General features: G+C 36.5%; 5 protein-coding genes across 8 annotated transcripts; 4 read left to right on the forward strand and 1 right to left on the reverse strand.

Moving 5' to 3' along the window:
- Positions 1 to 144: 144 nt before the first annotated feature.
- Positions 145 to 2,193, forward strand: LOC9327160 (transmembrane protein 18). The gene is made up of 4 exons (XM_021014931.1): positions 145 to 469; positions 606 to 711; positions 1,294 to 1,442; positions 1,895 to 2,193. Exons 1-4 carry the CDS (start codon positions 329 to 331, stop codon positions 1,988 to 1,990), a joined length of 492 nt encoding a protein of 163 aa, XP_020870590.1. The 5' UTR covers positions 145 to 328; the 3' UTR covers positions 1,991 to 2,193.
- Positions 2,194 to 2,457: 264 nt separating this feature from the next.
- On the forward strand, positions 2,458 to 8,229 carry LOC9327161 (FHA domain-containing protein PS1). The gene is made up of 7 exons (XM_021012981.1): positions 2,458 to 2,899; positions 3,023 to 3,264; positions 3,435 to 3,899; positions 4,055 to 6,700; positions 6,782 to 6,917; positions 7,213 to 7,577; positions 7,655 to 8,229. Exons 1-7 carry the CDS (start codon positions 2,587 to 2,589, stop codon positions 7,910 to 7,912), a joined length of 4,425 nt encoding a protein of 1,474 aa, XP_020868640.1. The 5' UTR covers positions 2,458 to 2,586; the 3' UTR covers positions 7,913 to 8,229.
- Positions 8,230 to 8,934: 705 nt separating this feature from the next.
- Positions 8,935 to 12,606, forward strand: LOC110224948 (translation initiation factor IF3-1, mitochondrial). 2 transcript variants are annotated; one of them, XM_021012983.1, is made up of 9 exons: positions 8,935 to 9,400; positions 9,853 to 9,943; positions 10,207 to 10,274; positions 10,642 to 10,740; positions 10,842 to 10,895; positions 10,999 to 11,067; positions 11,309 to 11,392; positions 11,528 to 12,074; positions 12,162 to 12,606. In XM_021012983.1, exons 1-9 carry the CDS (start codon positions 9,191 to 9,193, stop codon positions 12,413 to 12,415), a joined length of 1,476 nt encoding a protein of 491 aa, XP_020868642.1. In that variant the 5' UTR covers positions 8,935 to 9,190; the 3' UTR covers positions 12,416 to 12,606. The 2 variants fall into 2 exon arrangements, with proteins under 2 accessions (XP_020868642.1, XP_020868641.1); XM_021012982.1 differs by having other exon boundaries at positions 11,528 to 12,606.
- Positions 12,607 to 17,794: 5,188 nt separating this feature from the next.
- On the forward strand, positions 17,795 to 20,593 carry LOC9327162 (protein SENSITIVE TO PROTON RHIZOTOXICITY 1). 2 transcript variants are annotated; one of them, XM_021011655.1, is made up of 2 exons: positions 17,795 to 18,415; positions 18,897 to 20,593. In XM_021011655.1, the coding sequence occupies exon 2, from the start codon at positions 18,956 to 18,958 to the stop codon at positions 20,471 to 20,473; it is 1,518 nt and encodes a 505-aa protein (XP_020867314.1). In that variant the 5' UTR covers positions 17,795 to 18,415; positions 18,897 to 18,955; the 3' UTR covers positions 20,474 to 20,593. The 2 variants fall into 2 exon arrangements, with proteins under 2 accessions (XP_020867314.1, XP_020867315.1); XM_021011656.1 differs by lacking the exon at positions 17,795 to 18,415 and having other exon boundaries at positions 19,293 to 19,391; positions 19,508 to 20,593.
- Positions 20,594 to 20,673: 80 nt separating this feature from the next.
- LOC9327163 (5'-3' exonuclease) lies at positions 20,674 to 22,488 on the reverse strand. Of its 2 annotated transcripts, none has more exons than XM_021011657.1 (5): positions 22,019 to 22,488; positions 21,787 to 21,930; positions 21,410 to 21,644; positions 21,034 to 21,256; positions 20,674 to 20,941 (listed from the first exon to the last, which is right to left on the reverse strand). In XM_021011657.1, exons 1-5 carry the CDS (start codon positions 22,346 to 22,348, stop codon positions 20,842 to 20,844), a joined length of 1,032 nt encoding a protein of 343 aa, XP_020867316.1. In that variant the 5' UTR covers positions 22,349 to 22,488; the 3' UTR covers positions 20,674 to 20,841. The 2 variants fall into 2 exon arrangements, with proteins under 2 accessions (XP_020867316.1, XP_020867317.1); XM_021011658.1 differs by having other exon boundaries at positions 20,681 to 20,941; positions 21,783 to 21,930; positions 22,019 to 22,110.
- Between the last annotated feature and the right edge of the window lie 1,267 nt (positions 22,489 to 23,755).

Raw genomic sequence — 23,755 nt, forward strand, 5'->3', positions numbered from 1 at the left:
AAAAAAAAAAAAAAAAATGATATTCACCGTTACATTTCTCAATGGCATAATCGTAAACAAACGTGAAACCCAAGGGTATTATGGGAAGACGGCGTTTTTCTTTTTTTTTTTCCTTTTTATTTTTTTCCTTTATTCTGGCAACTTCGAGAGCATTAAGCAGAAGAAACTTGTTAAAAACTTGGCGAGACGCGTGAGAAAAAGTTGAGAATTGGAATCGAAGAAGGGATAGGGTTTTGGTTACTTGGAGAGTGTGAGTATTTTAGTTACCACCGTCGTTTGCGATTTCAAACTTTTTTTTGTTATACCGGTGAATTTGAGTAGACAGACAATGGAAGAAATAAGATCGGCGATGGAGAAGCAAATGGATCTCGTAGCGGATCTGGTTGAGAAACTCTCCGGAGAGCTCCGAACGGGGTTCCAACCTGCTTACGATAATTTCTTGGGATTTTTCCACGCCATTGATTGGAAGGTAATGAGAGAATCTGTTCTTCGTATTACATCAATTGGTCTTGAGGATTTTGGAATCACAAGTCTTGAATTCATTTGATTCTGTGACAATTTGGGATTCCAAAAACATTGTTTAGCTTCTGATTTTTGTTTTGCAGGAACCTTGGATTATGGGTTTAATGGCATTTCATGCTTTGTTGCTACTGGTTACTCTTCTTTCTAGAAGGCATCTCAACTTCCATATGTTTCTCTTCTTATTGGCTTGTAAGTGTTCCCTTTTAAAACTGTTGAAGAACTTTGTGTCTCCTAGTCTATGTAAATTGTAGACGCTTCTCTGTAGTAACACTTTTTAGTCAAATATTGCACAACAAGTCTTTCTGACTTTGGATCTTATTGAGCTCTCCTGTGGGTTCTTTTATTGATCCAGTGATCTCACTATGCTAGGTTTGTGGCATTCATAGTGAATCAAGGGTTTGAGAAGCTAGTTCTGAGTTCTGACATTTCTGCTTTGCAGCTCTAAATTTGATGTACTTGGCTCCAGATTATGATTGAATGCACTAGGCGTTTTTTTTGTTGTTGAGTACAATAGAATTATCGGGTCATCTAAGGATCCATGGCTAGAGAGTCACACCATTCATATGGAGAAATGGTTTGCATGGGTTTTATGAGTTAGTATGCTAGAGAACTTTCGGATACAATTGTTGTTTTAAAGGAAAACTGAAAACATGAAATTCATTTGGCTACACCACATCTGTTTTCTGATGTGAGTTGGTCATTGCTTCTATTCGAGTATATTTTTGCTTAGTATACGTTATTGAGACTGATGATGTGACAAAAAATTTGCAGTGGCTGGGGTATACTTTGCAGAGAATCTCAACCGGGAGTTGAGAAAAAACTGGAAGAGCTTCTCAACTCAAAACTACTTTGACTCGCAAGGAGTCTTCCTATCGGTTCTCTGGTCTGGACCACTTTTGGTCATTGCTATGATAATCCTGGTATGTCTTCAGCAATGCCCCTCCCTCTTTCCCTTCTGCTCATAATATAAAAGAATCTACTGGTTTCATGTGACAGATTTTGTTAGCAGTGAATAAATTGTTCTCAAGTACATCCTCGACTTAGATTGTTTGGAAAACACAAAAGATGTATTAAAACATACTCTGGTTGAACAGACCATAGTCCTCCTGTTTTTATATCCAGAAATAAATGGTGAACCTTAGGAAAGAGAAGTTGAAATCAGTAGTTTGCTAGCATGAATTAGACCCATGTCTGAGAAATCGAGTGTTTGTTTCATGTTTGAGTTAAGAACAATGGCATGTGGTGGTTTTAAGCATCTTTATAATCCTAAAGTGAAATCAAACTGATAATCAGTCCATCACTTGGTTAGGATCTAAACGAATTATGTATAATGAATGTGGAAAATCTGATGGAGGTGTTGTGTTTCTGACAGATAAACACACTGTTTTCGCTTTGCTACCTAATCGTAAAGTGGAAAAGAGCTGAGCTCAGGCATCGCGCAAGGCTTGCTCGTACCAAGGAGGAATAGATCCCACTTTTTTATATCTCACATTTATGTATACTCTCACTTTGCAACAAACTGTTTTGAGGTTTTTAGTAGAAGGCTAGAAGCTGCTCTTTCTATGTATCTCGTGTTTAATTGAATTGAATTGTATCAAAACCGAACCAAACCAGATTATTCTACTTCGGTTTGTTATGGTAATGTTTTGAAACCCCGAATTGAAATCGAAACTATGGTTGGAGAATCCTAACCGTGGTTTTGAATTATTTGGCATGAAAAAAATTGTAGAAAAGCACATAAAATATAAATAATGGACGACCATTAATGTACCAAAAATGAAATGAAAATTCATGTGTTTAACCAAACTAAATTTGAATTAATTAAGGATTTAATTTGGTTTAATAAATTTGAAATTGTCTTAAGAGATGACACAATTAGCCGTTACGAGTAAATAGAGAGAGAGGTCGTCGGATTCAACAACGGACTCTTTTTCAAAATCAGAAAGAGATAGAGAGAGAGAGAGAAAGAGAGAAATACTCTAGAATCTGGGTCTCTAAATCTTCTTCTTCTTCATCTCCTTCGTTTTCGAAAATCTCTTACTCGTTCGATCTTAAGACTCATCCATGGAGGTCAAGGAAGAGAAAGTGATGGAGGAGGAGCAACGAGTTCCGGAGAAGACGATTCCCGTGTTCACCGTGCTTAAAAACGGCGCGATTCTCAAGAACATCTTCGTTGTGAACAGTCGCGATTTCTCGTCGCCGGAGAGAAACGGTTCCACTGTAAGCGATGATGACGACGAAGTAGAGGAGATTCTCGTCGTCGGTCGTCATCCAGATTGTGATATTCTTCTTACGCACCCTAGCATTAGCAGATTCCACTTAGAAATCCGTTCGATCTCTTCTCGTCAGAAACTCTTCGTCACGGATCTATCCTCAGGTATAAATCATCTTCGAATTCAAACGAATTTTTGTTATCTGCAATTAGATTGTTAGTACTGTGGAATTGGGTTCTCGATTCTATGCGTTTTTGGTTGTTGATTGGATTTGGTTTTCGATTTAGTGCATGGGACTTGGGTTAGGGATCTGAGAGTTGAGCCGCATACTTGTATCGAGGTTGAAGAAGGTGATACGATTAGGATTGGTGGTTCAACAAGGATCTATAGGCTTCACTGGATTCCTTTGAGCCGTGCGTATGATATTGACAATCCGTTTTTTTCACCACTTGATGCGTCTACGGTAATGGAGCAAGAAGAAGAGAATAGAATGATTGAAGCAGAGAATCTAGAGGTTGCACAACATCAGGTTCGAGTTTCACTCATATGTTTCTTGCTTTTAGTGTTTGAAACGTGCTTATAAGTCCCTCTCTGTAGTGTACCTTTGTTGTTAATTTAGCTGTCCTTAGTTTGGTTTAGTTTCTATACTTATCTGATCTTATTTGCTTAGCCTGATAGTGTAATCTGCCTTCACTGCAGTCACTAGAGAATACTGCATCAGGTGATGATGGGGATATACATCTGGATGTGACTTCAGAAGGAACTGGATCATCAGTCCTTAGTGAGGATGAGGATGAGGATACGTATGTTACGACAAGGGAGATGTCGTTGCCACTTGCGTCTCCAAATGTTTTGACACTAGCTGGAGATTCTGTCAAGACAAAAAAGATGCAATTCGATGAAGATTTGCAGACTTCGCCAAAGTTGGACTTAGATGTTATGGAAGCTGTAGGAGAAAAGCTAGGTAGCAGCTTTGTCCCAAGTAAGGAGCAGAGTGATGGCTACGTGGAGGGATTAGGTTGTTCTGAACTTTTTGTTGCTGAAGAGGCCGATGAATGTGATGTCAGAGGAGATGGAAGTTTGCATCTGAATGTGATATCAGAGAGGATGGAATCATCAGTGCCTAATATGACTGAAGCAGAAAATCTAGAGGTTGCACATCAGGTTCGAGCTTCTCTCATATGTTTCTGGCTTTTAATGTTTGAGACATTGTTTTAATTCCCTCGCTGCAGTGAACGTCTTTGTTAGTGTACCTGTCCATACTTTATTTGTCTGGTGTTATTTGCGTAGCCTGAAAGTCTTAACTGATTTCACTGCAGTCACTAGCGAATACTGCATTAGGTGATGATGGAGATCTACATCTGGATGTGACGTCAGAAGGACCTGGATCATCAGTCCTTAGTGAAGATGAGGATATATATATTACGACAAGGGAGATTTCGGTTCCACTTGCATCTCCAAATGTTTTGACACTGGTTAGAAATTCTGTCAAGATGCAAAAGCTACAATTCAATGAAGATTTGCAGCCATCAACAATGTGGGACTTAGATGTTGTAGAAGCTGCAGCAGAGAAGCCAAGTAGCAGCTGTGTCCTAGGTAAGCAGCAGAGTGGTGGCTACGTGGAAGGATTAGGTTATTCTGAACGTTTTGTAGCTGCAGAGGCTGATGAATGTGATTTCAGAGTCAGAGGAGATGGAGGTTTTCATCTGAATGTGATGTCAGAGAGGATAGAATCATCAGTGTCTAATGAGGAGGAGGATCCCTTTCTAGCTGAAAAGGAGACTTCATCGCTTCCACTCTCAACAGATTCCATTAATCCAGAAACACTATGGCTCACGGAAGATGTTCAGGCTTCACCAGAGTTTTCCACAAGTAGTTTAGAAGCCAACGCCGAAAATCTTAGTGGCAGCTGCTCCCCAAGTAAGGAGCAGATTGATGGCTGCTTTGAAGCCTCAGGTTGTTCTGCATTTGAGTTGGCTGCAGAGGTTGAGATTCTGAGCCTTCATCGAGAAGTCAGTGAAGAAACTGAGTTTGTCACAAAGGAAGTAATGGGAGTATCTGCTGAACCACTAGCTAAAGCTGATATTCTGAGTCACGAAGAAAATGGAGAAACTGAGGGCTCAAGGCAAGTTATTGAAGTATCCCCCAATTCATTTTCTCAAGCTGAGCCAACTTTAGAAACTTTAACTGGAAAAGCCCAAGGCCGCGTAGGTTCTGAATTCCTGAGTGGAGTTGCAGTAGAGACTGAAAGTGAGAACCTACTACTTCAAAAGAGCATTGGAGAAACAAAGGCTGAAATTCGGAGTCACAATGACTATAAAGAAACTGAGTGCTCATGTCCAGTTATTGCAGTATCTCCCAGTTCCGTCTCTGAACCTGAGCCAACTTTGGAAGTTTTAACTGATGAAGCTCGATGCCTCCTAGGTTCTGAATTCCTAAGTGAAATGGCAGTAGAGACTGAAATTGACAACCTACTACATCATAAAAGCAATGGAGAAACAAAGGCTGATATTCAGAGTCACGAAGACTATGGAGAAACTGATATCTCAAGGCAAGTTATTGCAGTATCTCCCAATTCCTTCTCTCAAGCTGAGACAACTTTAGAAACTGTGGTTTCAAGGCAGGAAGCCCGAGGTCTCGTAGGTTCTGATTCTGAATTCCAGAGTGAAGTTGCCATAGAGACGGAATGTGAGAACTTACTAAATCAAAAAAACAATGGAGAAACCAAGGTCAGTTCAAGGCAGTCTAGTGCAGTATCTGATTGTTTGTTCACTGGAAAAGATCGTCTTTCAAGTATCAATACAGAAGATATCCAAAGTCTATGCTCGAGTTGGCAGCCACTTTCTGAGAGTGAAGTCGGGGCACCATCTGAGATCAGGAGTGATGTGACTCCTGCAAGAGACCAGAATCAAAAATCAAGAATGGCCAGTGAGACTGAAAAGATATTTGATGATGGGAACAGCTCGTGCCTTTCTGAGGACCTTAAACAGAGTTGTACACAAAGTTTCTTGTCAAAACCAAATCAGAAACTCAATGCAGAATTGTTAATTGGCTCTGGGAGATCTGAAAAATATTACAGCCTAAGCGAAATAGAGAGCGGAGAAAATACTGACATTGGAAGACTGTCTAGGTGTCTAACTCCTTCGGCCTTGGCTGCAGAAACATTTGAGGATACAAAACCGATTGAAGAACTGTCTTCTGATGATACTGGAAGTCAAGAAAACCAGACCCCGCAAACACATGCTTTTAGAAATGATGTACTGTCTGAGATGGATAGCTCAAGTACATGCAACATTTGGTCTAGGAGGGGAAAATCTGCTTCTGTTCTTCAGATCCGGACCAAGAAGAGTCAAGGAAAGCAAAAACAAATTGGAAATCAACCAAGAGACAAGTTGCATAGAAAACAGGCTTTAAGTGACACTTATGACAAGGAGAATCTGACTGTTCATCATGGTGCAGAGAAACTGGAACCAGAGATCTTTACTCCTGACAAGGAGAATCTCACCCCAAGTTCTCATATGTTGAAAAGATTACAAGATATTGGTGACGTGAAAGATAGCAAGAGCTCTTCAAAGCTTTCTGGAAAATCATGCTCGTCACTTGTTCATTCCAGTATTGCTATTCTTGCTTCAGAGGCATTCACAGAACCAGAAATCTTTACCCCAGATAAGGAGAATCTTACCCCAAACTCTCATATGCTGAAACGTTTGCGAGAATTTGGTGATATTAAGGATACAAAAGGCTCCTCATCTAAAGCAACACGTAAACCATTCTTTGATATTCATTTGGAAGAAAATGTGATGGCGGAACAGAAACCAGAAGATCTACACAGCATGAGCAGCAAATCAAAGGTGAAGCATGAACCTCTACTTGAAAAATCTTCGTCCCAAAGTCAGTCATACACTGAGGCTTCTTCTACTGCATCAGCAAAGAACAACATTTCTAGGGGCATTCGTTCTTCTTCTGTAAGTCCCTACTTAACTCGATTGTCCTCTATTGATTCTTTGTGTACTTCTTATACTAAACATTAGTTCACTGTGTTTTAGATCCTTTCTGATGGAAAGAGCAAGATGAAGTGGACCATTGTTGTGGATACTTCTTCACTCCTCGACAAGGAGTCTAGGAAGCCACTGCACGTACTACAAGGTCTCAAGGGGACACATCTTGTCGTACCAAGAACTGGTAAAAATCCTACAAACCTTTATTCCTCTTGCTCTGTTTATTCTATCATACACCGACAATAGTTTCAATTTTCACCTAAAGCTCTAAATACAAACCATAAAATCATTTAGAAGTATATGCATACGAATATATCATAGAGATCTGGAAGACTTTCTATGTGATAACTTAAATTCTAGTCTTAGGATGCCAAAAACCCAATTTGCAGACCAAATCTGTTACTATTTTGTTTTTGGTAATCACTTTTGACAATCTTTTACCATTATAAACATGACTCACCTTTGGTTTCATTAATCAGTGTTAAGGGAACTAAATGAGGTGAAGCGCAGTCGTAGTTTTCTCTTCAGAAGAAGAACAGAGATGGCTTCGTCAGCTCTGGACTGGATCGAAGAGTGTAAGGTTAATACAAAATGGTGGATTCAAGTCCAGAGCCCATCAGAGGAAACCAAAGCAACTGCACCAACCCCACCAGTCACTCCTCAGTCAAATGGCTCAGCATTCCCATTTTCACTTCACTGGAACAACTATGCACCAGAGATCGATTCTCCTACATCAGAAGATCAAGTTCTAGAATGTGCTCTTCTTTATCGAAACCGTAACCGTGACGAAAGACTCGTTCTTCTTAGCAACGATGTAACTCTCAAGATCAAAGCCATGGCAGAGGTAATTTACAAGATTCTGTATTTTGAAACTAAGCACTCTGTGTAGTGTAGTAAATAACGGTTTGGTTTGAATTCTAGGGTGTGATTTGCGAGACGCCACAAGAGTTCTATGAGAGTCTGGTTAATCCGTTCTCCGAGAGGTTTATGTGGACAGAGAGCACAGCGAGAGGACGAACTTGGAGCTATTTAGACGATGTCGTGTTGAGAGAAAGGTACAACAACCGAGCTTGTAGGAAAAAGTCGACGTTCAATGGAGGAAGAGGAGAGAGTGGTGCAGCTGCAAAAGGCTTGAAACTCATTTTGCTCCATAACTCTCACTATGGCCACACTCATTGATGATGCATCATCATCATCATCATCATCATCATCATCATCATCATCATCATCATCTATCACTATAGCCATATTCAATGATGATGCATCATCATCTATCAACTATCATGTTCCTTCTTTCCAAGTAAGCCAAATAAAATTCTACTCGCTTACAAATGGTAACAGGGAATAATGTTTTTAGAATGAATGACACTTCTATAATGTGGCTACTATTTCTGTTGTGGAATTACGTTTGTCTTCCAACGGACCGTCACTTTACGAATTAGAGTAATGGATTAATCGTTAAGCTTAGATATCGACCACACAATTTTCCAACGTAATTAGCGAATTTAGTTACTCTTTTTGTGGTGTGGGAGGGGATGGAGGTAGTGAGTTCTCCACATTATGAAATTTTGATTATTAAACATTGTGGTAAAGTAGTAAAAGAATTTGGAAATGGAAATGGAGTTAAGGCTGTTAAATTAACGTAAACTAGTACTCTTGTAGATGAAAAACCAAGTTCTCTTAGCAATATCAACAACTATTCAGGTTCTATGGAAGAGCGAGCTGTTGTTTCTTCTAAGATGACCTCAAGATCGGAGTTGATCCAAAGTAGATAATGTAAACACTAGTAGTTGATAAAAAATCGACCCAAGTTTTTGTCCAATCAACATCACATAGAATACGTGCTAAGAATCACTTGGAAACCAAAAATCACATTTCTGTGTGAATTCTAGGCTTGGGCTTTGGCCCACGTAATTCACATGGTATTCTGGATTAGGCTAACTGGATATCTCTGACATTAATCGGAAAGCATTCCAAACTTGGGATTAGGCAGTGTGGTAGTGTAATCCAACACCTAGGTATTGGTGACGAGTCGACATGGTAGCACTTTGGTACGTTACTCCCAGGGCTGACCGTATCAGCCGATCGGGTAAAAAAAAGGACAGGATTGATATTTACCGACAAATTCTGTCATTTTGAGCTTGAGGTTAACAAAAAAAATCTCTTAGGTTGACAATTGTTTTTCTTTCATTTGGAAATATTTTCATCTTGTTTGTTTTATGGAAAGCCCAACAAAGCCCAATAGCTTTTATCTTCGGACCAGTTAATCGCAAGCTCGGAACGATCAGACGTTGAACCCTTCCACTCTTCGCCGCCGTTGAAACTCCGTTCACCTCTTCCTTCTCTTTCCTCCTCCTACTTCTTTATTCAAACACGAAGCGTTGTTGCGATTCCAAACTTAGGTTGAATCTCAATTGCGATTCCCAATTGGGGAATCTTTCGTCCTCTTGTTGTTCTATGGCTATATGGCGTATAATCAATCGTTCGTGCCTCAAATACGCATCAAACCAATTAACAAGAAACTACTACACTCAAGTTTGTCTTGCTTCTACTCATGTCGTGAAACAGACAACAAAGTTGTCTTCTTTTGATATCCCAAATTCATATATCTGTACAAGACCTTCTAATATCTTCCTAAATCTCAGATTCCTTGCCACTTCAGCTCAGGTACTCTTAAAAAAAGTCTCTCTCTTTTTTAGCACTGTGTGTTCTTCTATGCAACTTCTTAAGTCTTAGCTTTGATTTCTGCAATTTGCATATATTTATGGCTTTTCAATTTTGTTTTAGTTTGGTTAATTGGTCTTTCAATATGTTATTGTGGGATCGTTGCCTTTTAGATTGCTTTAGATGATGCGTATGGAAGATCTAGAACCCTGCAACATTTTTGTATTATATGGAATTCAACTACTTTAGATGTGTCGATGTTATTGTTTGTTGGAGTTTTCTTACGAAAGACGGTGTATATCTACAGTTTAAATTGTTTAGGTCTGTGATGTTTTTGGCAAATGGATGTTAGTGAGTGAGCAATGTTTTGGTTCAGAGCTGTTATATTGTAGTATGTACTATGATCTTGCTGTCAAAGTTGTTCTTAACTTTGTATATCCATGATCTTGTTCAAGACAAGGAAGAAGGATGCGGAAGTTGACTCTGATGGTCCACGTCTCAATGAGAAGATTACTGGCGATTATGTTAGATTAGTTTCCGAGGAAGGTAAATATCATTTCATTTTTCTCTTTTTTTCTGTGGAAAGTCTTAGATTGTACAAAAAAACGAAAGAGGAAGAGATCCTTTTTGTTAGTATTTTCGGTGAAGTATCTTTAGATGGAGTCAGTTGAAAATCCTTTGTTCTTGTAAATTTTATTAAAGAGGTGGGAAGTCCAAAATACAGCTTTAGAATTCATTAACAAAAATAAAAATTTAGTTAGAAGATTCTTATAATCAGGAATGTGTGATATCGTTTTGTGGTTATGCAGGACACTGTGTTGTATCGCTGAGAGAAGCTCTCAGACGGGCTAAGGAGCTCGAGTGTGACTTAGTTGAGGTAACTTGTTAGTTGGAAACATGAGTTCTTCTAGAAGTTGTGTCTAATGATTGCAACCGGATGTCTTTGCAATATCTTTCTGAATTTGTATGTATGATTTTGCATGGTGCCCCAATTTGTAATACAACTCCATGTGTCTCCTTTCTGAAAGAACTGCGGTAGTCGCCATTGTGTAATATCATTTCGTTGTCTACTTCTGGCTGCAAACTATAGCTCTCCAAATTAACTTCTGTTTTTTTTGGTCTTTAGACATCGGTGTTTCTAATGGTGCGATAGATGTCTGAAATATTTGTCATGAGGCTTATCTCTTAATATATTTCTAAATCTGTTTTCTTAGCTTGCTTCTCCTTTTCTTGTTGTCTTGTAGGTGCAGAGAGATGCTAAGCCACCTGTGTGTAAAATTGTAAAATACTCGTTGGAGCAATACAAAAAAGCTAAAGTAGGAAAAGAGCGTGCTAAGGCCAAGGTTGGTGATATGGCCTATCCATACTTCAAAATTCTCCTGCTTGTTTGTATTAAATACTAGTTGTGTTTGTGTCCTGAGTTTATGGTTTTACCTTGTTCTAGCGGGCTGAAGCTATTCGACCTGAAGTCAAGGAAATTCGGTTTACTCCAAAAATTGTATGGTTCTCTAGAAACACTTTATGTATCTCTTCTTCTTCTTATCTGTGTGGTAATGAAAATTCTACAATGACATTTTTGTTTCACTTTCTTTTTTTTTCAGGAGGCTAAGGACCTAAAGTTTAAATCTGATCAAGCATTGAAGCTGATGGAAAGTGGATATCGTGTAAAGGTAGTAATTTTCTTAGTCACTGGACCTCTTTATACTGGTTTCCCATAGACTTTCATGGGAAACTCCTGAAAAAGTGATTATTTTGCGAGTGTGTAAATTTATGTTTAACATCATAGCTGTTCTGTGATTGTGCGGTATAAAACAAAACCCCGGATGTATCGCTGCGATGTTCACCCTTGTTTTCCTTGATGAGAATCGATTCATTTATTACTCTTTCTTTCTTCTCTGTATTGTGTATCAGTGCAATGCAGTGCCTGACAAGGACAAGCATAAGGAACTTGAGCCAGAAAAGCTGCTTGAGTTATTATTTCGCTTCACTTGTTATGTAAGTTTCTACTCCTTTATGTCCTACGATTTCTTCTATTCGCAATTGTTTCCTAGTTTTATCATCCTTGTTTTTGTTTAAATCCTTGCGTTCATGTATATAACATCCATCCTTATCATAAATATATCTGTACAGATTGGGGATGCACTTGTGGAATTTGGGCCAGAAGCGGATAGAAAAAGCGCAGTTGTGATTGTTAGACACGCCAAGTTTGGCCCACCCAAGAAAGGAGGGGTGAAAAAGTTGAAGGATATTGACATAAAATCTGCTAGAGTGAAAGAAGAATCACCAAAGTCTGATAGCTCGGAGGCCGGAGAGTCTACTGTTGATTATCAGGGAGATATAGAGCAGTCTGAACCTGAGTTTAGTGTTGAGCAGGCTCAACCAGTTCAAGCCCAGAACACGTACGCAAAAAGAGAACCTGGCAGTGAGTTCTCAGGAGGTAGAGATGCAAGCCGGTTTGAACCTCGGTCTCCAAACCAGCATGTAAACCCACAACGTCCTCGGTTCCAAGCTCCAAATCAACAACCTACCGGGCGGTTTGATCCTCAGTCTCCAAACCAGCCTCCAAGTGCACCAAGGCCTCAGTTCCCAAACCAACAACCTGCAGGGCGGTTTGATCCTCAGTTTCCAAACCAGCCTCCAGGTCCACCACGGCGTCAGTTCCCAGACCAAGCTCCAAATCAGCAACCTACAGGGCGGTTTAATCCTCAGTTTCCAAACCAGTCTCGAAGTCCACCACAGTCTCCGTTCCCAGACCAAGCTCCAAATCAGCAACCCTCTGGGCCATCTCCAAACCGCCACATAGACCGGCAAGGTCCTCCACCTCGATTTCAAAACCAAGCTCCAAATCAACAACCTACTGGCCGGTTTGAACCTCAGCCACCAAACCCGCCCCGAGCTCCACCACGTCCACAAACCCGGTTGCCAAACAAAACCCCAAACCAACAACCTACGGCCCCTGGAAGATCTGGTGGCCCGGCATCAGGTTATGGGATTTTCAGCACCCCAAAAACGAAGTAGAACAACCAATTTATTGAACACGTAGAGTTGCAAAATTTTTGTGATACTTTACTTAGGAGATTTGTTCATGGCTCATTATTTTATCTGTAACTAATAATAGTCCATGCATACACATACACTTGTAGCCCTCATTCAATTTTTGTTTAGTCACCACCACTCTCAATAATCTATGAACAACAAGATTACAAGTAGTTTCAATGTCAATTAAAGATGGTTTTGCGAAACGGTAAATGAGTTATACGGAGAGGTATATGTGGACAGAGAGAGTGCCGCGAGAGGAAGGACTTGGAGTCACCATGTTGAGAGAAAGGAACAACAAGCGAGCTTGTAGGAAAAAACTGAATGTACACTGGAGGAGTAAGAGGAGAGAGTGATGCAGCTACAAAAGGCTTGAAACTCATGTTGATATTGCTCCATAACTCTCCACTATGGCCACATTCATAGATGATGCATCATCATCAACCATCACTATGGCTACAAATAATGATGATGCATCATTATCATCCATCACTATGGCCACAAAATTCATCCATTATGCATCATGTTCCTTCTTTTCAAGTAAGCCAAATCAAATCAACTAGCTTACACATGGTAACATGGAATAATGTTTTTAGAATGAATGACATTTTCATAATGTGACTATTTTTTATAAATCTTTTATTTCTTTTGTTGTGGAACTGCATATGTCTTCCAACGATAGGGATCGTCACTTTCACTAAATTAGAATATTGGGTAAATGCTTAAATATAGACCACACAATTCGCGAACGTGCTTTGACATAATCACCAATTTACTACTGTTGTGGTATTGTAATGACTCTTCAAAACATAAAAATCATTATTTTAAAGGAATTGTTCTTTATTATAAGTTTATAAATAGTGCTACACTTCTGCACTGCACTATGCAACATCTTACACATATTCCACCCATGCTCGATATATTTGCGACACGTGAATTTAGCTTTCCAAAGAAATAAAAAGATGAGACTTAAAATCTTTAATGTTTTTGTTTTTTGCTAAATTTTTTTTTAATGTTTTGAAGTATTGGTGTGGAGTGTGGAGTATGAATAACATAAGCCGGCAAAGAAAAAAAAGAAAGAAACAACATCATTCATGTAATCAAATCGCATTTTAATACAACTTTTTGTAGACAATTCCGGAAAAGTTGACATGTTTTGATTTTATACACAAGAAAATATATTGTTAGTTGCCCACGTTATGAAATATAGATTATTTAAACATTGTGATAAAGTAATAAAAGAATGTAGAATTGGAAGTGATATATCGTTTTTGGAATTAAGGTTGTTAAATTTTAATATAAATGGTTAAATTCCACTTTGTCTTAAAAAGGAGTTGATGTGATTAGAGACATAGACACTACAGTTAGAGAGGTTCCCACCACTTTTGTTGGTGTTATCATATTTGCCCACTTTGTCTAAACAATTACTCCTTTTTGTTCTTCTCTTATTTCTTAAAATTGGATTTGAACACTCCTACTACCTCTTTTTCTTTTCTCATATTGATCCGTTTTTTTTTTTTTTTTTTTTTTTTGACACAAAATGAAGCCTGTTTTCTTGTTTCGTTTAAACGACACATATTTTAAAAATACATAGAAAAGTCAAATAGAAATTCGCATGTGTTTTATCGATAACTATATGTTTTTTTAAAACAATATGCCGTTTAAATTTGAGTAATCACCAAAAACGAAGCTATATGAATCATAAGAGGTTAGATGACACCAATAAAATTATGGAAATCAAAATTACCATTAAAAAATGTTAAATACTCCATTTTGTTTGCTAAGTTGATTTGGTCTGAGTGCCCACTGCCCACAGGCTCTTTCAATTTTCAGTTTCGCCTTCTTTTTTTTTTTTCCTACTTTTTAGGTTATTCTATGGTTACATTTTATATTTATACAAATGTTATTTTCGATAATGATTTCTTTCCTTTGCTTTGTTTTTTCTCCTTTTGGCGACAGTTTTTTTTTCTCTTTCTTGATTTATTGTTGGTTACATTTTGACGACAATTATATTCTTTTTCTTGATTTCTTGATTTTCTTACTTACCATTTTGGAATTATTGTTAACAAAAAATACCAAAGATTAGTTTTAGAGGTTTTATTTTTAAATTTTTGTTTGAAAATATTTCCAGTTTTATGCCCTATTATTTTAATATATGAACTAATAAAATATTTTGCGTTATGTATTATTAAAAAATAAAAATAAAATTTAATTATTTTTTAATAAGTGTGAGAATACTTAAACGATATTTAAAATGAAACGGAGGGAATATTGTTTAGATATATTACTACTCCAATAAAAATCCTTTTGATTCTATTATCGATGATGATGCATTAATATAACTAATAAACTGTATGCTATCATGGTTAGAGTCTCAAAGACTTATAATGTTTATAGATAAAAATTTTGTTTGGTATTCTCTCTGTTTTTTTATAAGTGATGTTTTAAGTTTTTAATTTAGTTTTTAAATAGATGATGTTTTCGAAAATGAAAATGAATTAAAGAGCATTAACTTTATTAAGTTAAAGTTTGGGGTCGTAAGTATCAAGAAATGCCAAAGTGTTAATAAAGGTAACACATTGGTTTTGAAAATGGCGAATGGTGGTGCTATTAACGGTGACACTCTTTAATTAGCTCATAAGGGATTTAGCATGTGGGAATCTTGTGTTTCCCAATCAACGATCCATTTTTTTTTATTAAAGATAATTTATTTTAACGTAGAAAGTTCATTACTAGTATTCAATTTTGGCCTTCCAACGAGTGCATGAACGAGAGAACCTTCGTGGCAGGTGACTCCACTTGGCTGATGTAATTTAATTTGGAGATTCCTCAAAATTTAAGTAACTTTATCCTTTTATTAATTTTCTTTGTTTGAAAGTGGCTTTATTCCTCTATTCAAGAAATTCATTCTTTGGTAATTTCGATATCTATCCAGATTTTTAATATAGTTAATAGTATGATCATAATATCTGTTGGAGAAGAACCTAAAGGCTGATTGTTTTGTGTTTGGTTTAAAAGAGAAAATATGTTTGAAAACTATTTGCAACTGTTCTAAAATACGGTGTACTCGACGTATATACAGTATATATGCGCGGTATAATGCAAATGGCTCCTTTTAGTTTAATATAATGTTGTTGACAAAAATGAAGGTAAAAGCTATATGATCTATCTATATATACATTTTTGGATCACAATTAGCAAATAAATCCTGAAGTTGAGAAGTATTTACAATGACATGCCATTAGCATTAATTATTTAGATTTATTTTATTTAAATAAAGATTTTGAAATCAAATATGTTCTCAACAATTTACCAAAAATCTCTACTCAATCTTTTTAAAAATCTTGACTTAGTTAACTTCTGATTTTTATCTGCAAAAAAAATAAAATAATTGTAACGAGTGATGTAAAAATCGGGAATGTTGATACTACAATTTCTTCTACTTCTTTTTTTTTTTTATATAATGAAAATTATTTTTTAGAGATATTTTCTTAAAACTCTAAACAAAACAAAGGGTTTCAAAAGATAGCTTCTCTTTTGGCGGGTCGACCCGCAAACCCGCAACTCTCTACGGGCTTATCCGCATGAACCTGCGACCCGTAGTGGATAAAAATATTATTAAAAAAATAACAAATGATGTTTAATTTTACGGGACGGGGTTATATGGTGCAACAGGTTTAGATCAATATTAATATTAAACAATATACTATGGATGAAATCCTAGAATTAAAAATCAAAATTTAATTATAAAATCAGAAACACTAAACAAAATAAACAATATTAACAAAACAAATACAACTTAAAATTTTGCAAAATAATTTTTTAGTTATAAAAAAATCGACCCGCGGTGTACCGCGGGGTAAAATCTAGATTTGGAAGTTTAAGGAAGGAAATTTTTTTTTAAAAAATAATGGCTCCACGGTGTACCGCAAGAAAAATCTTTCTCCTAAACTGAGGCAAGAAGAAGAAGAAAACCAAATGTCGTTTAAGTGTATATATAGATATACCATTTAAACCTAAAACACAATTAATATACTCAAAACTATTAATATAGACATATAGATGGTACATTTATAAAATAGGTCGAAATATTATAGTATACTCTCTATTAATAAACAAAAATAATTATATTTAGATTTTTTAAAAAATAATTATAACCCCGCGGTGTACCGCGGGTTCAAATCTAGTATATATATATACGGTTATTATAGTGTGTATATACGGTGAATTCCACATATATATTATTTTTTAAAAAGGCTTAAAACAAATACTAAAGAAAACAATTTAACAAAACTATTAGTTTGGCTCTGAAAAACTGAACCATAAAAATAAATACAAAATAGCTTTATTATTATTTTTCTATTATTTTCATGCTTATTAGTTATTTAAAATTTTAAATATATTTTATAAAAGCGAAAATTTTAACTTTTTTTTTTGTATTCATATAGTATTCAATATGATTATTTATAATGTTTTATTGTTATTATTATAATTTTGTAATAATCATATATGCATACTTTGAATAATTTTATATCTATATTTTTTTTAACATAAAAATATCTAGCGTATAGTCTCCGCATAAATGGCCATATTACGTATATACGCTATACGGTGGTCTGCCATACGCTTAGCGTATAGTGTATTTTAGAACACTAGTATTTGTGTATATGAAAAAACAGTTGAAATGATTATTTTTTATATTCGTATTTACATGTTTATACATATACATGAATATATATATATATATATATATACATTGCATATAGAATCATAATTTTAGTCACATCAATAAATTAGATAAATGCTGTGGATAAAACAAATTAGATAAATTCTTTTTTTTTTATTAGATAAATTCTGAAATAAGTACTATTTAAAAATCCAGTCAAGTGTTAGATTCTAAAGTAGATTGAATCTTGAAAGAATGTAGCAGACTCCACTTTGGAAGTAAAATAGATTTACTTTCATGTGGATAGTATTTTTTGGGAGTTAAATATTAACTCCAACTCCAAGATGTAAAATTTTACATGAACTATGTTGAATATTCTTTTTGACGGGATTAATTATCAGGAGTTTGAAACAAATAATTTAAAATTATTTAAAATTATAGCAATTCTCTAATAATTATTCCGATCTCTCACAATTTTTAGATATACTGTATTTGGTTTGATGTGAAACAAATTTAGTAATTTTTTTTAATATTTTCATCTCTCATTACTCCAATTTGGAAGCAAAATATTTGTTTACTCCTATATTATGATATTAACCTTATAAACTATTTTCCACCAATTTTGAACATCCAAATTGTAGAAGAATGTTGTTAAAAATTGTTAAATAACTCTAGTTGAAATAAAACAAAAATTTAATGCACATTATTCAATTTCGAAGTAGCCAAGTCAAATAAGCAAAAATGAAGCGCATGGACAGACAGAAAGAGAAAGAGAGATAAGACGAATAAATATTTAAATAACTACACGACTAACTATTCTGTGGACCCCACCACACCTCTCTAATCGTCTTCGTCAAAAAAATTTCCAATAAATCAACGGCTCCGATTCATCGTCACAGTGTTTAATGCGATAAATACACCGTCCGATCTAATAGATACCTTTCGATAACAAAACAAATGAACGGCTGAGATGAATAGGTTGACTTTACTATATCATATCGCCATCGATTTATTTTTTCTGATAAATCAACGGCTGTGATACATCGTTACCGTGTTCGATGCGATAAAACGAGTAAACACCGTTGGATCTAATCGATACCGATCGTTATATAATTTGAACGGCTGAGATTAAAGAGTTGACTTAACATAGAGTAGATCAGAAAGTGGAGAGCACCATTTGCTAATAAACATGAGCCCCGCTCAATCGCTGCTGCTTCCTCCTCTCTGTCTTTATCATCATCACTTTCTCTATCTATCTCTCTTCTTTTTAAGCGGCCATTGGACCTCTCCAAGTTCCATCTCAAGCTTTTCTTCTGGTGATTTCAATCTCTCTTTTCTATTTTGTATTGATTTAGTTAATTTTGATGTTTGTGAGTTTCATATTTGTTGTAGCTGATTTGATTTGTGAAACTATGTTTTTATCGTGTTTTGCTTTTGATGAAGCGGTGTTTGATTTAGGGTTTTATATTGTTGTCGGTGATTTGTGAATTGATGATTTTGAGTTTTTTTTTTTGTTTTCTTTGACCGTTTTGTTTTTGGATCTTAAGAGTGGTGTGGGAAGATTTTTCTTTTTTTTTTTTTTTTTGTTGTGTTAATTCCGATTATTTGTGTTAAATTTTGAATCTTAGTTATGGAATTTGATTCTGTGAAGTGTGTAAGAACTTTGAGCTGGTCCTAATTTTGATTCTGACAAAAGATTTTTTTATTTTTTTTCTTTCAAATTTGGGTCGTTTGAAGAGGAATATACAAGAGTATACAAGCATGAATTATTGATTTTGATTCTTATGTTTTTTGTAGGTTTTTGTTGTTTTCTTAATTGAAAATCAAAAGGTGAATACAGGATCTTGAAAAAAAAAATGGAAACTGAAGATGATTTGTGCAACAACAATTGGGGAAGTTCTTCTTCAAAGTCGCGGGAGCCGGGTTTATCAGACGGTGGGAACCAGACTTTTGCAGGTTTTGCGTCGCAGCAGAAGTGGGAAGATGCTTCAATCTTGGATTATGAGATGGGTGTGGAGCCTAGTTTGCAAGTTTTCGACGAAATGAAAGCTTCGGGGCAAGCTAATGTTGATTTCCTGCAAGGCGTTAGGGCGCAAGCGTGGGATCCGAGGACGATGCTGAGTAATCTTTCCTTTATGGAGCAGAAGATTCACCAGTTGCAGGATCTTGTTCATCTGCTTGTTGGTCGAGGTGGGCAGCTTCAAGGTCGTCAAGACGAGCTTGCGGCTCAGCAGCAGCAGCTTATAACGACGGATCTTACTTCTATAATCATACAGCTTATTTCAACTGCAGGTAGTCTTCTTCCATCTGTTAAGCATAATATGTCAACAGCGCCGGGTCCATACACTGGGCAGCCCGGTTCAGCCTTGTTCCCTTATGCAAGGGAGGCTAATAACGTTGCTTCACAGAGCCAAAACAATAACAACTGTGGTGCTCAAGAGTTCGATTTGCCTAAGCCGGTTGTTGTTGATGAGAGGGAAAGCCATGTTGTGGAGGAACATGAGATGAAAGACGAAGATGATGCGGAGGAAGGAGAGAACCTTCTTCCGGGTTCGTACGAGATATTGCAGCTTGAGAAGGAGGAGATTCTCGCACCGCATACTCACTTCTGCACAATATGTGGCAAGGGTTTTAAGAGAGACGCGAATCTGAGGATGCACATGAGAGGGCATGGAGATGAGTACAAAACAGCAGCTGCTCTTGCCAAACCGAACAAAGAATCCGTACCCGGGTCTGAACCGATGCTGATCAAGAGGTACTCATGCCCATTCCTGGGTTGTAAACGGAACAAGGAGCACAAAAAGTTCCAGCCTTTGAAAACGATTTTATGCGTGAAGAACCACTATAAACGCACCCACTGCGACAAAAGCTTCACTTGCAGCCGGTGCCATACCAAGAAATTCTCTGTCATTGCGGATCTGAAAACCCACGAGAAGCACTGCGGGAAAAACAAGTGGCTCTGTTCCTGCGGTACAACATTTTCAAGGAAAGACAAGCTCTTTGGTCACATTGCTCTGTTCCAGGGACACACGCCTGCGATCCCTCTTGAAGAAACAAAACCTTCAGCCAGTACATCCACTCAGAGAGGGAGCTCTGATGGTGGGAACAACAACCAAGGAATGGTTGGCTTCAATCTCGGTTCTGCATCTAATGCTAACCAAGAAACCGCACAGCCTGGAATGATGGATGGGAAGATAAGTTTTGACGAGTCTTTCTCGCCGATGAACTTTGATACATGTAACTTTGGAGGGTTCCACGAGTTTCCACGACTGATGTTTGATGATTCCGAGAGTTCATTTCAAATGCTTATTGCGAATGCATGTGGTTTCTCGCCTAGGAATGTCGGTGAGTCTGTTTCAGATACTAGTCTCTAAGGCATTTCCATATATGATATGTAAGATGTTCTAGTTTTTAGTCTTTAAGCAGCTCTTTTGTGTCTGTAATTTTGTTTTCGCCAGAATAATATTAGGATAGCAAAAAGTAGATTTCCTTAATATAAGAAAGTTGGATTCTTTTTTTTTTTTACTTACCTATTATGGTTCATATTGATTATACCAACTATGTCCATAGACCATAGTCTGAAAACATAACTGATTATCTCTCATGAAACAACAAATTGGATTCATATCTATTGAAGTATATTACAAAATCAGATATGAACTACAATTTTGATGATAAATTTTCAAGGTCACAAAAACTTGCTATCAGCTAAGATGCGATGGTGTGCTTGAGCTTCTCAGTATTATCCATGCAAGGTTGAGAAGAAGCTTGACAATACTTCTGCATCATTGCTTGGATCTCTCTCCACCAGCCATTCCTCTTGAATCTCTACCCTCACATCTCTATGATAATAGATTGATTACAGAATCAGCAAGAATATCTTACAAGTGATGCATAATTAAAATGAAGGGATTTAAAATGAGAAAGATAGAACCTTTTCAAGGCAAGAACTTGATAGTTTCTTCTCAAGTAATCTGCGTATTTCGTAAGAGCCTCTTGAGCATATGGTCTCCCCACGGTTCTTACAGCTGCTGCGCTTAGTAAACTCTCCAGAGAACCATGTTTTCTCACAAGTTTCATCGCTGTTTTCCTTCCAAACGCAGGGACCACGTGCTGAATGCCTGGAACTCCATCAACTTCATCACCCATTATACATCCTATCACAAAATTCATAGTCCTGATTAATATAACCAAGAACCAAAAACGCAGATTATTTTTCTGGCTAATATATCTGCATCGAGTTGGTTTTGACACTTAAGCAAAACTGCACAGAAAGACAAGCGTTGAGAGAAGTCGATTTAGGTACTTACTAAAGCTCAAATCAGACTGTGGATCACAGTTATATTGAGCATGGTAGTGTTTCAAGGTATAAAAGGACCATCTTCTGAGATCTGCCAATGGAATGACAATCTGAACATTTTCTGAGATCAACTGCTTAAAGTCTTTGTCAGGCGATGCAATAACCGCACGATATCCTCTTTGCACAGCTTGTTCCATCAGCGTCGCCACTACATCGTCTGCTTCATGCCCGTCTAATCTAACAACCTAGCTCACAAACAAGATTCCAGTCAGATCATTCTATGGCTAATTCAAATAACTGTGATCCACTACTAATCCACTTAACTATATCCAAGAGACAGAATTGAGCTAGTCTATTGAAAAATTGAGTATAAATAGTTTTACCCACTGGCACATTGCATTTCCTAAGAACTTCATCAACGAACTGATGTGGCCTCTTAGAGTATCTCCCAGGATTTGGTGATTTCCTATGAGCTTTATATGAAGGCAACAATTCTCGGCGTCTCTGGTTACCTTCTTCTCCATCGATAACCTACAACAGGAACTATCTTTCATTGATCAAAGAAGAGAAAAGACTTGTCACACGTGGAAGAATCAAAGAAAAGGAGAGATTTTTATACAGCTATGACAGGATCAGTGAGGCTGACTTGAGACAAGAAGAGTGAAATCCAGTGACCAAAAGCTTGTGAACTGGGTTTGTTTCCTTCGTAGCAAAGTGGACTAACGTCTAAGAAGAAAACCCTTTTGTTCTTCTTCCCACAGATAACATCTTTCTGAAGAACTTGCCCATAACCTGTTCGATGAAATGTCTCAACGGAAGAGGACGACGAAGGGGTAGACGAGAAAGAAGACGAAGAGACCCATTTGGTTCGTGAAGTTTGTGGCTTGTCGATGGATTTAGTTGAGAAGGAGAAGAGAGAATTGGGTTGAGCAAATCCTACTGTTATCATCGTCTTCAACCTCTCTGCGTCTGTTCTACGAGAATACAAGTCAATTAATTAAATTATCCATAGTCGTTTGTTATTCGTTTTATTTTCTGCTGGATGATTTTATATAAGAGATTATGCTTTACGTAATGGGCCGTATAATGGGCTTTAAGTGGGTAGTCTCAACGATATCATCACCATTTGCTAACTAAGATGATGTGGAACTTTTTGTTCGGTGATTGGTCAAAAACATTGTTTCAAAATCCGGTAGGCGATAGTCGGACGTTTGATATAGGTCTAGCGATTAATCAGAAAATTAGATTAAAATCAGAGATTAATCGAGAACTAGTTTTAGAGTTATTTTAACATTTTAAAAATAAATTAATTTAATATTGTTTTCAAAATTGCAGTAAACACATAAAAATATAGTTTAAAACAAATTTTTATGATTTTGTATTAAAAATTATGATTTTTATTACAATTTGAACACAAATTATTGTAAAACATTACAGACAATTCCAATTCAAATGTTTCAATAAAAAGAAGTTGTTTTATATTTGCAATAAAAAAATAATCGGGATATGTAAAAATATGCGGAAAATAATCGGATTAGGCGGAAAATAATCGGATAACTGATTTTTTAAAGGGATTAGTCATTAATCGAGGCGGAGAGGATTGACCTAGCGATTAAGCTGGAAATAATCGGGCTAGGCGGGAATTTCAGAACAGGAGTCGAAAGTATTAACTAAGGCAAACTTATCGGATCGGAGAAGTCTATATACAAGTAAAGATTGTTTTTTTTTTGGAATATGTTGCAATATAGTACGTTTCCCAAACTTAATTGTGAAACTAGTACCGTTACTATTTATAATTTGGTGAAAGAGAGAGTGTGAGAGAGAGAGAGTGTCAGACGTGTGAGAGAGAGTGTGAGTGTGAGAGAGAGAGTGTGGGTCAGGGTTTTTTTTTTTTTAATTTCTTTTTCTTGGAAAGAAAAAGTATGCGAGTGTGAGAGAGTGTGGATCAGGTTTTTTTTTAATTAAATTTATTTTTCTTTCTTTATTATACTTCATTCCCTCAAAGTTTAATAATTAAAATACTCGTTCGTAAATTTTATTTTTCAAAAATTGATCATATACATAAAAATCTATGTTTTTTTCTCTATCATTTGATATGCATTTTGTTTTATAATTTTTAAAATTTATATTACCGAACACTATACAAATCTATTTATATACAGATACAAACCATTGTACAGATATAGATCACTGTACAGATATAGACTACTGTACAAATATATACCACTGTACAGAAGAGCACTATACAGAATACCACTGTACATATACATATATAGACCACTGTACAGATATAGACCACTGTACAGATATAAACCAGTGCTCGTTAATATTTGTAATGTAATAATATTTACGTGGG

Source organism: Arabidopsis lyrata (assembly GCF_000004255.2).
Source record: "Arabidopsis lyrata subsp. lyrata unplaced genomic scaffold ARALYscaffold_1, whole genome shotgun sequence".
Classification (NCBI taxonomy): domain Eukaryota; kingdom Viridiplantae; phylum Streptophyta; class Magnoliopsida; order Brassicales; family Brassicaceae; genus Arabidopsis; species Arabidopsis lyrata.

What these genes read in the sequence shown, in the direction of transcription:
- LOC9327162 (XM_021011655.1), top strand. Translation starts at nt 18,956, where the DNA reads ATGGAAACTGAAGATGATTTGTGCAACAACAATTGGGGAAGTTCTTCT.
- LOC9327163 (XM_021011657.1), bottom strand. Translation starts at nt 22,348, where the DNA reads ATGATAACAGTAGGATTTGCTCAACCCAATTCTCTCTTCTCCTTCTCA. An exon ending in ACAGTCTGATTTGAGCTTTA is followed by an intron (nt 21,257 to 21,409) that starts GTAAGTACCTAA and finishes ATTTTGTGATAG; the next exon opens with GATGTATAATGGGTGATGAA. An exon ending in CAAGTTCTTGCCTTGAAAAG is followed by an intron (nt 20,942 to 21,033) that starts GTTCTATCTTTC and finishes CTATTATCATAG; the next exon opens with AGATGTGAGGGTAGAGATTC.
- LOC110224948 (XM_021012982.1), top strand. Translation starts at nt 9,191, where the DNA reads ATGGCTATATGGCGTATAATCAATCGTTCGTGCCTCAAATACGCATCA. An exon ending in TAGATTAGTTTCCGAGGAAG is followed by an intron (nt 9,944 to 10,206) that starts GTAAATATCATT and finishes GTGGTTATGCAG; the next exon opens with GACACTGTGTTGTATCGCTG. An exon ending in AAGAGCGTGCTAAGGCCAAG is followed by an intron (nt 10,741 to 10,841) that starts GTTGGTGATATG and finishes ACCTTGTTCTAG; the next exon opens with CGGGCTGAAGCTATTCGACC.
- LOC9327160 (XM_021014931.1), top strand. Translation starts at nt 329, where the DNA reads ATGGAAGAAATAAGATCGGCGATGGAGAAGCAAATGGATCTCGTAGCG. An exon ending in TCCACGCCATTGATTGGAAG is followed by an intron (nt 470 to 605) that starts GTAATGAGAGAA and finishes TTTGTTTTGCAG; the next exon opens with GAACCTTGGATTATGGGTTT. An exon ending in GTTTCTCTTCTTATTGGCTT is followed by an intron (nt 712 to 1,293) that starts GTAAGTGTTCCC and finishes AAAAATTTGCAG; the next exon opens with TGGCTGGGGTATACTTTGCA.
- LOC9327161 (XM_021012981.1), top strand. Translation starts at nt 2,587, where the DNA reads ATGGAGGTCAAGGAAGAGAAAGTGATGGAGGAGGAGCAACGAGTTCCG. An exon ending in TAGAGGTTGCACAACATCAG is followed by an intron (nt 3,265 to 3,434) that starts GTTCGAGTTTCA and finishes CCTTCACTGCAG; the next exon opens with TCACTAGAGAATACTGCATC. An exon ending in ATCTAGAGGTTGCACATCAG is followed by an intron (nt 3,900 to 4,054) that starts GTTCGAGCTTCT and finishes ATTTCACTGCAG; the next exon opens with TCACTAGCGAATACTGCATT.